The following is an 11,244-nucleotide window of genomic DNA, read 5'->3' as shown; positions in this document are numbered from 1 at the left end:
AAACTATGCCATGATTTGGAGAAAGTCCATAAGAAGGCAACCAGAATGATTGATAGTCCAGAAAAAATAACTCACAAGAATAGACTGCATGAGCCAGCTTTATTGAATTTAAACAAGAAAGCAGGAAAGAAAAGTAAATCTTCAACAGGCTGCTACAAAAGTGGTTGAATACAGTCAATTTGTTGTCATGGTGAATTGGACAAAAAATAGTGAGCATAAATTGCCAAAATGGAAAAAGTGAAAGGTTTGAAGAGGAAAGAGCTGAAATGTCTAACAATGGCCAAAAACCTGTCAAATTTCCATCCCTGGAAATTTCTGTGGAGGCTTTAAATGACATCTGCAAAGAAGAGGAAAAATGATCTAGTGAAATATCTTTTATTGCTATCATCTGTGTTTCCATAGTTCACACTTTATGACTGATTAGATACAGCCGGCGGTACCTATGTGTGTGACTGATGGCTCTTTTGTCACAAATTGATGCAATTTTATACATTTGTACATGTTCACACACATATCTACATATCAAAAAATATCAAACCTAAGTGTCTGAAATATATGGCTAAATATGTGTGTGGCTAAATACATGGTTAACTTCACTCTCTGCAGGAATTACTGGTAAAAGCAGAAGTATGTCGTCAGTAGCAGTGCCATTTTACCAGAGGAGGCACAAGCACTTTGATCAGTCCTATCGCAGCATTCAGACAAGATATATACTTGAGGAATATGCAGCAAGAAAGTAAGTGCCATGTATTTGAGCATAGACAGGTTTCTATTTTGGGTAGTCAGCTCTTAGAATCAAGATACTTACCTTTCCCCTCCACCAGAAAGTAGTGATTTATTCAGAATGATAGTTTTCCACTTCCTTCCCTTGGCATGCTCCTCGTCTATAGTCTCCCATCAGCATAGCTAAACTTCCTAGCAGCATTGCAAGACAACTACACAGACCTTTTAGCTTAAGATCTGTTCTGTTTGCTACCTCCAAATGGAAAATTCTTCCTTTTAGGCTAAAATTGAAACTCTGACTTAAAAAAAATTGCAGTGAATTTTTTTGTACATCATAGAAACAGCTTTTTACCCATTCTTCCATATGACATGATGATATTCCTTCTCCTGAAGTTGGCTATAACTAATTATAGTTTTTGTGATTCAATTTCCTTTTTAAAATTTTAATGAAGGCTTAATGCTTCTCATGTGAAATCTCAGAGTTTTAGCCAGAAAATACACATTCTTTGCATTTCAAAATCTGAACTTTTGTATTGTGGTTCCTTCAGAACCACTGTTCTCCCTCCTTAGTAATTAAGATGCCTACGTAGCAGTCTAGCTGGTCCAGATTGCTTTATGAAAGAGGAGAGTTTATGCAGAAGGTTCTGTTAAATATAGAAAGGCAGGAATACTTAGAAAAAGAAAATGCTATGGGGAATCTTTGTGATTTGTATATTAGACAGGCCGGTACCCTCATGGTTCTCTGAAGTGTTATCATCACACCTGAATGACTGAAGATTGAAATAAAAATAAATTTAATAGAATGAAGGAAAATGCCTAATGATCCCCAGTGACAGATGATGGGCATGAAACCCTTCAAGGATAAGTGACAATCAGCATGTAGTGTAATCAATGAAGATACAGAGGAACATCAGTGAAGATGCAACAGTGCTCAATTGTGGTATTCAGCTCATTCAGCTGAAAATACTTCCTTTGACGTTTGAGAGTTTATGTTTTACCTGAATTGCTGGGTGATAACAATGCCTTTTATATTTGAAGGGCTGCTTCCAGGCAGGCTACTTATTATGAATCGTCTGGCTTGGGCAAAACAACATGCAGACTCTGTGCCAGGAGGGCACGCACCTTGGCGCATGAAGCAATGCAGGAATCCAGGAAAAGGTAAAGCTCTGTCGGTCCAGTCTGACCTGTGTAGTGGCTCTGGTGCCAACTCTTTTGCCAGGGCTCTTTTCAGAGTTGACAAGCCTGGAGGCTTCTCTGTCACTGTTCTTCACTAATCTATTTTGGCTGGAACACTAAATGACTGAGTGTCACTTTCAGTCTCATATTTCAACCCAGAGTTATTCCCCTGATCCCCACTCTGACCCTTGAAAACGGCTTTAAAACTAAAATAAATTAGAATCCACATGGTATCCAGAACTCATTTTGAACAGAGCTACTCCACTATTCCTAAATTTCTAATTTGGATCAATTTAAGCATTTTAAATTATTTCCTTAATTTTAAGAGGGTTTACTGTCATGTCTCAGTTACAGCCTTAATAAGAACTCTTGTAGTAACTGCTGATGACAATATTCCCTTAGTGAATTTCACTGTTTCTGACCTGCTTTGCTCTATAGTTACAGCTCCAAAATATGGAAAATTTATACTACAAGTAGGAATTCTGCCTTGTTTGTAGAAAATATGTTGTGAAAATCATATACATCCATATGGTTCTGATACTTTGATTGCTTTGAAATATATCACCTCAGAACAGAAAGCTCTAGGAAAAAATAAAATGATTTTGTATATTTTAATTTCATTTTTAAAAACTGTTTTTAATTTCATCAATGTAAAAAAAGACATGGCAGAACACCTGGTATTTAAAATATGTTGAAAAGGTACAAAGATTTTTTTTTTAAATATCAGAAAAAAAATATCTTGATCTACTATTCACTGAATTTCATGCAAGTTTTGTTATCTGGGTTTTGCTTTCAGAGTCTTGCCATATGTTGACTATATTGACAGACTTGTTAGAAATATCTGATATTCAGTACCTTCTTTTGTCCTGTTGGGAAGTAAAAGAGTAGCATAGGCTGCTTACTGAATCTGCATGAATGAAGGAAACTGAGCTAGCTCCTCCTATAAATGTTTATGAGTTGGGTTTTTTTTTAGGAATTCTGAAAAATCCGTGGAGTCAGATTTTCAGGGAACAACTCAAAATTTTTTCAAAACTTTATATTTTCCTGGTAGTTTATATATTATTTCCTGCTCATCCTTGTCCAAGGACAGCTTGTTTTGCATGCAGTTCATCAAATCCTGGTGAGGTCCTTGGTCTGTATCTTTCAGGGGAAGCTGGCAGATATGGACCATGGAACTACAAGAGCTCCCAGGTCCTAAATCTAAGGGTACTGTGTAAGCAAGGCACAGATTTTACCAGGATTTGAACAGGCACAGAACTTGCTTTCACTTCTCTGCCTTTTTGTGTTCATGGAAGGAGAATTAGGGGCCAAAAGGAGGCCAGGCAGGTTCTTGATCTTGATTGCCAGAGGACTGTGGGGAGCCGTGTCAGTGTGACCACAGTGGCATTCAAGACCTAGAGCTATGGCACCACAAATACAGGAGGAAAGAATATGAAGAAAATGCACTTGACTTCACATACTCATTGTTAGGATAGAAAGATAGGTGTTAAGAATTATTCCTAACCTAAATTTTACATCCTGCTGATGTAGTGTCACAGCCCTTGGTTACCTGAAGTAATATAAGTGGGAACAATCATATAAAACATCATATTGGTTACTCTTATTTTTTTTCTTGTCCCACAGGAGTCATGAACAAAAGTCTCATGCAAGTGATGAGAAAAGAATCCGTTTTGCCAGTGAGTTGTCTGCTTTGGAAAAGGAGATTCACACAGCCAGGCACCGTGCTAGAGAGCATCTGGATAAACTTGCTGTGCAAAGAATGGTACCTGCTGAATCTCATTGCTCCTATACAAAAATAATTACAAGATACACTGAAATTTATGCCTGTGCTTCTAATACGAGTAGTGATTTAGCATCTTTTTGTGGCTTTAAGGTTAGATCTTCTAGCCTATTTGAGTCTGGTGCCAGATGCTTCTTTTCTTTCCCTGTGTTTAAAAGGTAGAAGAAAATATGGCTCTGGAAAGACATATCCTTGAAGAAACCATAAGCCGAGCCCCTGAAATTCTAGTGCGCCTGAGGTCTCACACTGTCTGGGAAAAGATGTCTGTGAGCCTTTGCTTTACTGTACAAGGATTTCCAACCCCTGTTGTACAATGGTAAGAGATTGGCCTTTCCTAGCCCTCTAAAAATGTTGTTAAGCTTTTTTCATTTGAAAGTTATGCCATAACTGATAAGTGTCACGTACATAATGGCTTTGTTAAATCCCCTTTATAATCCTCGTAGATGTGCTGGATTGTAGCAGTTGATACTGCAGTGCAGGGAGTGGGAGGAGAACTTGAGTGGCCCCATGCAATGTGAGAAGCAAACTCAAGTATTTCAGAAGGCAGACTGGGGAAGGCATTCCAGTCTTTCTGGCCACTGAGTTTACCGAAGACAAAGAAGCAAATGGCAAAATACCCAGAGCTCACAGGGTGCTTTCTAAGCCTGGATGAATGTGCACAGCACCACTGTTGTCATGGGCTGTATTGTGTCAGCTTCTGTTGAGAAGGACATAAAGGTCCTTGCAGCTGCCCTCCTCTCCAGACAGGTGCTGTCCTATATATGTGAAAGCCTCAGGCTGGACTGTGAAAACCTAACATGAGGCACAATTCTGTTGCTGCTCCCCCTTTTTGTGCTGAAGTGTCTCACTGTGGTCCAAAATAAAATTTGCTTACCATCTTGTGTCATGGCTAGTGGACCTGAAGGTTCAAGACCCATGCCATCTTCTCTTTACTTCTCTTCATGCTCTTCTAGATGGGGTGCACATCTTTCCACTTCCTGGCTACTATGATAGTCCTGCTTTGCCTTCATGATAGGTATCTATCCATACATACTGGAAAATACTCCATGCAAGTAGCGAAGATTCATAGAGAGAGTTCAGATGATAGTAAATGATTTCTTGATCCAAAGATCTACCAAATTAATGAAGTGAAGACTTGCTGGTATTTATGAGTATTAATTTTTTTCTTGATTGTCAGGTACAAAAATGAGGAATTGATTTCCCCTGCAAGTGATCCAACAAAGTACAGAATTGAAAGCAAATATGGAGTACATGTGTTACATATAAACAGGTAAATCTTTCTGGGAAATACAACAGTTTTTAAATAGTCTACACAAAGTATTTTGTATCAAATACAATTAAAAATTCACACAAAGGCTGAAAGAGAATTGTTAAATTCACCACAGTTTTCTGTTGGTACTCATTTTTATGCTGGAGAAGGTTCACTGAGTGCCTGAATATTAGATTATGAAAATGAATTGAAAAGTTAGATATTTGTATTCATTAACTCCATCAATCTACAAGATATAAAAGAAGAGACAAGTAGATGAAAGAATGGTCATTACTTTTTTATTAGAATTGTATCTTCTCAGCATTTGAAGTGGAAAATTGTATGTTCTTGTAATGATGAAGCTCTTCTAGGTAAACAAAATTATAGCTGGTCAGGGCAAGGATACACAGCTGTATTTGTTGTACTATATGCTAGTTCTGTTTACTTTTTCATTTCCTTTTTATTTTTTTTTGTCTTCCTAAAAGTAAGGAAGTGTAAATTATTTTTTATAAAGTTCTAATTTAATTAATTTTATTTTTTTCAAATGTTAACCATGTGATATAGAACATGCCTGCGTAGAGCAGCTTCCCATAAACTAACTCCATGCTTTCTGAAACAATTGAAATGTTACATGTGACTTGGTGCAAGCTTTTTAAAAAATATAAAAACCCAAATAAAACCGGAGACATGACTGTGGTATTTAAAAAGAAAATTAATATCTAGAGCAGAGACACAAGCGCCTTCTTTTAATTTCTCCCGAACATGATCATCAGCTGTGCTGAAACAGCTGGAATATTTCTGGCTAACACTTGGCTGGCCAAACATTTAATCTTCTACCCTGTCTCCATCTGTCAGCAGTGGAAGTAGCCCTGAGCACAGCCTTGTGGCATTAGTACAGAAAATAAGTGCATCATTCCTTCTGCTTTTGGGAAAGACTACTTGCTTTTGTCATCCTGCAGCCAAGTCCAGTCCAACTGTGAACTTTTTCATAGCTCAGGATGGGAGAAACATATTGCTATACAGAACCTGGCAGCAAGAATCACCAGGTTGTTGCTTCCTAAGGTTCTTCAAAGTCTTAGCAGCTTAGTCTACTCAGTCTTCTACCCTGAGGTCATGGATGACTTGCTAACTGCTGTCTGTATCCATGAAATCTGTCAACGCTGCTGTTTCTTCCCACCAACATTACTTTTGAAGATAAGAACAGGAGGTTAAAAGATAAAAACAGGTTGTCCTTTTGCAATCCTCTCCCTTTTATCAGGGAAATGGAAAATGCTCTCCTTTGCCTGCATATGTGTGAGTACCACACATATTTGTGACATTTGGTCACTTCCTGATGGTGAGTGACTGTGACTGTTTACTTCTCTTGATTAGTACTCCCAAGGAAATGAGTCCAGATGCCAGTTCTGTAGTATGTAGGTTCCTTTGTGACATTTTGGGAGTAAATAGCTTTTAGAAGAAATGTGAACCAGTGCTGATTCTACTTCCTGAGCACCTGTAACCATCAGGCTGAAGTTTACTAATGGCTTCCATGCCCTTGGTACTTTTTATCTCTTTTCTCTGCTGGTTATCAGTCATGTAGGCACAACCAGGTTTGGGAGTGCTCAGACCCAGCCATATTTCAGACGAGTTCAGACATTCCACGGTCATTTACTGACTCCCACTCAGGTTTCCCCACCCCCTGTCTGCTAGTCCCAGACCAGTATGTGCTCATGCAGACTCCCTCACATTCAACCAAGCTGCCATCTTCAGAGACTGCTGCTCCCTTTCTCTTTCATTCTGTCTGGCAGTGCAGTCTTTTTGCCACTTCAAGATTCCTGGCTGCTCTCCCACCGATTTCCCTTCTACACTTAATAAAAAAACCACTAGGGTTATGATTTCTAAAGTTTATTAAATTAAAATTTCTTATTTTAATTTTTTTCTCTATTGCTAATCCATTTTATTTCATAACTTGACCATCAGCTGTATTTTCTGTCCCAAAGAGACAGAAAATGAATGTGCAGGAAATGAAAGAACATTCTGTTAGAGCATAATTAAGTGTATCTTGTATTGAAAACAATGGATGTATAGATAATGTTTAAAATATATAAATTATTAATGACTTTATACAAAAATGTATCTATTAAATCTGTATCATGCATATCTTTGTGCACTTATATGTTGTATTTTATTAACAATTTATTTTACTGGGAGGTGGAGCCATTGGGACTTTCTCCCTCTCCACTTCTGTGCTCTTCTCAGCTGTTCATACTGAAGTGCTGAGCTGAATGTAATCCTATCTGCAGCCACTCAGAACGGCCTTGGAATTTCTTGGCTCCTTTTCTAGCACTTCAGCGAAGCCCAGGGAGTGAACTTTTTCCTTCTGATGCAAGTGTGATATTTATTCCTATGAGTATTCCCTGATCCCAGTGGAAACATTCTTGAGGCACTGAAACCTTACTGTCACCTTGTTGTCTTAAAGTAGTAACTGGACACAATTTCATCCCCCACTGTTTGCTGTTCTCCAGGACCCATAAGCCTATATAGTAACCAGATAATTTTAATTTCTCTGTCTCATATTTTTTATGATGCTACATTCTCAATTTACCACATTTTCTGCATGCATTCAGAGCTATCATGATCATATAGTGTCTCTTTCTCTCTCCTTTTAAACTTCTTCAAATGGGAGTTTGAGCTCAAGATCTCCCTTGAGAAGTAAAGAAAAGGAGTTTGGAGTTCAATTCTATTTTTTGCACATCATGTAATTATAGCAGAAGTGATATGCACTGGGCTAGTGGTTCATCCCATCTTTCATCTCACATCTGATAGGTTATTAGGAGGAGACTGTGAGGAATCCTTGGAGGGAAAGCTCCTGGTAGTTGAAATGAATCATACATGTCTGAGAATGTGCGGGTTTCTTTAAAATGTGTTTTTTATCCCCCATAATTTAACTGTGGATAGGCACATAGTAAAGATTTACACAAAGGCACAAAGAAAAGATTTCTGTATCAGAGGCAGTCATGATGAGGGTAACCATTGCTTTACGGCATAGCTGAAAAATATTTTCTGTCTAAGTGACTATCTTAGAAATTAAAAATGGTAACATTTTTAAGTTCTTAGTTGGTGATACTTGTTTAGCAACAGATTTAGGCTTTTTTGTTTCTTTGTTTACTGTGATGACATATTAAATGGATCACTTGGCTTATTCAGCTGTGAATGACTGTGTTATATTTCCAGCTATGCTGGCTGGTGTGCAGAGGGCACAGCAGTATACTCCTCCCTGGGGGTATTCTTGACTCCCACCCCTCAGTGAGCAGGAGAGAAGCTGAGCTGGATGATAGAAGCAGGGAAGGACATTCGACTTTCCAGAGGACTGTCACCTCTGGTGGTGTGGCAGCACAGTTTCCTATATACAGGGCTCAAGGTTTGCCAGCATTTTGTCTTTTATTAGGGCACTGTCCCTTTCTATTTAATAAAGTCACAGCCTAAGCAGTGTATATCCCTGCAGCAGCAAAGGTTTGCAGCTGCATCGGCAGAGCCAGCAGAGTGCAGTGTTACACCTGCTGGCAGCAGGCAGAGCCAGCCTCTGATCTGGCACTCCAGCCTCAGCGCCACCTGCGCTGCTGCAAAAAGGAAAGCTTAAAAATTGAATGAACCTTCTCTTCTAGCTGTTCTCATTTAACAAATGATCCTGTGCGGTCAGTACGGTGCTATTTTAGTTTGATTAGGCACAAAAGGCTTGAGATGATTTAATCTGGAGAGGCAGAGAGCGAGGCTTGCCCTTTCTGTGCTGGAGGTAGCAGCAGAACAGAGCAGAGGTGTTGAGACAAAGGCGACCCTCCGGCGTAGCCCACTGAGCCTTTGAGCTCTGCAAGGTTGGTGGGTGATAGACTCAGCTCCCTGGCTTTTGCAGGTATGCAGTACCAGTGGCTGTGCAGGCAGCAAAATGCTGTACTGCTCTCCTTGCCTGGCTGAAATGCAAACAACAGCCCACAGCTATGTGACCTTCTGACTTGTCAGTCACTGCTCCTTATAAGCTGCACTGGCTGGGGGCTTGAGGAAGTGGCCACCTCATCACAGAGATCCCTCTTCCCCAAACACAAAATCCAACCAAACAAAAAGAATCAGTGAGATTCAGTCTGACTGGAGAATCAGCACAGGAGATGGCAATTCTGTAGAGTATTTCTGCATTTTGATGTCATAGAGCCATAACACTGAAAATTTGTCATTTGGATTCAAAGGATTAATTTTTAACTCTGTAATTTACTACATACTGCCTCCTGTTCTTTACATGCACTGAATTGTGTTCTAATTCAGGCAAAGAAGCTATTTCACTCTTAACTCCTGTGTTTAAATCTACACTAGGCGGTTGGATGAATATATGCATTTTAAATAGATGTATCTGCCTGGGGAATATTCCCCACACAAGCATTAGCACTTCAGAACCTCATGTGGATTCAGAGCAATTTAATTTTCACAAAAAGTATTACTACCTTGGGACAGATACAGTTCTGCACTCACACTCCATGCTATCTAAATGTACTCTGTGCATATTTTATCTGACCTTTGTAAAAGCTGAAAAACACATTCTCCGTCATAAAACAAGAATAACTGTTAGACCACACCTTGCCTCCTGGGTACTTCTAATGTAGTTTCTGACTGGTGTTGACGTAGTGCACTTTACAGTGCAATTTAGGAAATCTAAGACTTTTTTAGCACACAGAGAAATAGATAATTTACAGGATAATCCTTATTCTGAGCACTGTCTGGCACAAAAGGAATGTCAGGACCTTATGTAACTTCATCCTGTCCAACTTTCTTCATAGTGGGTATGAAACAAAAATGCTGTCTAGCTCTTACCCACTAAAACCCTGCACTTCCAAAATAAGATTTAAAGGCATTTTAGTGAGTATTAGGCTGTCTAAGATGGTTTATTTCTCTCCTAGAGAGTCAGGTGAGTGAGCATAGCAAAGAATTTTAAATTGCTGTCAAAGCAGTAACCTACAGAAAATGGGTAGAGTTGTTATGACCTCTTAAATAGCAGAAAGTGCCTGGCCTGGGGAATTGTGTGTTCATAATAGCTATAAGTACCTCATTTCTCTTCATAAAAACCAAAGGATGCTTCATGAGTGTGGTCAGCTATTTGGTCAGTTGCTTCTTTCTTATGTTCTACCTGAGCAAATTAATTCTAATTCTATCACTAACTTGTCAAATAGTTGCTTTCAGATTTTGAGCTTCTTTTGCCTAAAGATATGACCCTTTTGTTAATCTCCTGTCTGTTCTAGAGATATTTAGGATCATATGCTGTTTTCTCTACCTTGGACACTGTCCCAAACAGAAAGATCTCATCCAGAGATGTATTTTGCTGTTTCTTAGGAGAGCAAAGCTACGGGGAGGGGATTGAGATGAGCACAGACATATATCCATTTGGGAAGTTAATCAGGTTTCTGCCGTTCTGCTACATTTTAGGGAGAAAATTTTGCAGTTCTTACACCTTTGAATTTCTTACACTTTGAGTGGTTTAGCACAGTTTGGGACTGCACATAAGTCCACAATACATGTTTCTCTACTTTCTGGATTATTTGTATGCCACCTTTTGTTTAACAATAAATCTCTCTTTAGATCCCATGTAATTCTTACAGGAATTAGTTCCTATTTACTCATTTATCTGTTCTGCTGGAAAATGAAGTCAACACTGAGAGCAGATGATGACTGGTTTAAAGTGAGATTTAATCAGAGTTAACCTCAGTCAAGCAATGCTGGTTTTTCATCTTTGTTGTCAACACCCTGTAGCAACGACAAAATGTTAAAGAGCAGTTAAGTCGGATTTGACAGAAGATAAGCAGCCTGAAGTAATGTTTTGTTTATGTGAGGAAATGGCCTAGTGCAGCAGTGCTGGTGTAATATTCATCACTCATTTATAATGTGAGTGCTGTATGCTGTCTAAATCGTGTCCAGGCCAGGGAAGGATCAGGCCTGATCAGCAAACACAGCATGGCTCCCCCAGCAATGTCTTGCCTGCTGTAAGTGAGCACCATCCTTCAGGAAGATCTAGCTCAGCCAGGGGAAACCTGGACATGTGGGTGCTAGGAAGACCCTTTGTACCTCTGTAGGTCTTTGGCAGGATGGTCAGTGGCCTGGGTTGTGGCCTGAAGGGCAGGAAGCCTTTGTAGGGCAGGTATCTGGGGACAAGGACTGTGGGGCACTCTATGGCACATACCTGCCACCAGAGCCTAGGAAATGCACTCCTGGGCTCTGTCTGATACAGCAAATTAGAGACATCCTCTGCCACAGTGACCTCCTGGCATTAGATGACTAATTCGCTCACTCTTCAGGACAG

At 39.4% G+C, this 11,244-nt stretch overlaps 1 protein-coding gene across 2 annotated transcripts in view; it reads left to right on the top strand.

The window, feature by feature from the left end:
• Nucleotides 1-610: 610 nt before the first annotated feature.
• Nucleotides 611-11,244, top strand: part of MYOM2 (myomesin 2) — a 71,399-nt gene continuing 60,765 nt past the window's right edge. For both annotated transcript variants that reach the window (XM_085056687.1, XM_085056686.1), the window contains exons 1-5: nucleotides 611-736; nucleotides 1,762-1,881; nucleotides 3,523-3,661; nucleotides 3,838-3,995; nucleotides 4,857-4,949. In XM_085056687.1, coding sequence (XP_084912813.1) covers nucleotides 630-736; nucleotides 1,762-1,881; nucleotides 3,523-3,661; nucleotides 3,838-3,995; nucleotides 4,857-4,949 — 617 coding nt within the window. In that variant the 5' untranslated portion in view covers nucleotides 611-629. The remainder of the gene's footprint in view (nucleotides 737-1,761; nucleotides 1,882-3,522; nucleotides 3,662-3,837; nucleotides 3,996-4,856; nucleotides 4,950-11,244) is intronic.

The sequence above is a fragment of the Lichenostomus cassidix genome, chromosome 3, assembly GCF_008360975.1.
Source record: "Lichenostomus cassidix isolate B80296 chromosome 3, HeHo_3.0, whole genome shotgun sequence".
Classification (NCBI taxonomy): domain Eukaryota; kingdom Metazoa; phylum Chordata; class Aves; order Passeriformes; family Meliphagidae; genus Lichenostomus; species Lichenostomus cassidix.
Note: the sequence above shows the minus strand (reverse complement) of the source record. Positions and strands in the feature narration are given on the sequence as shown.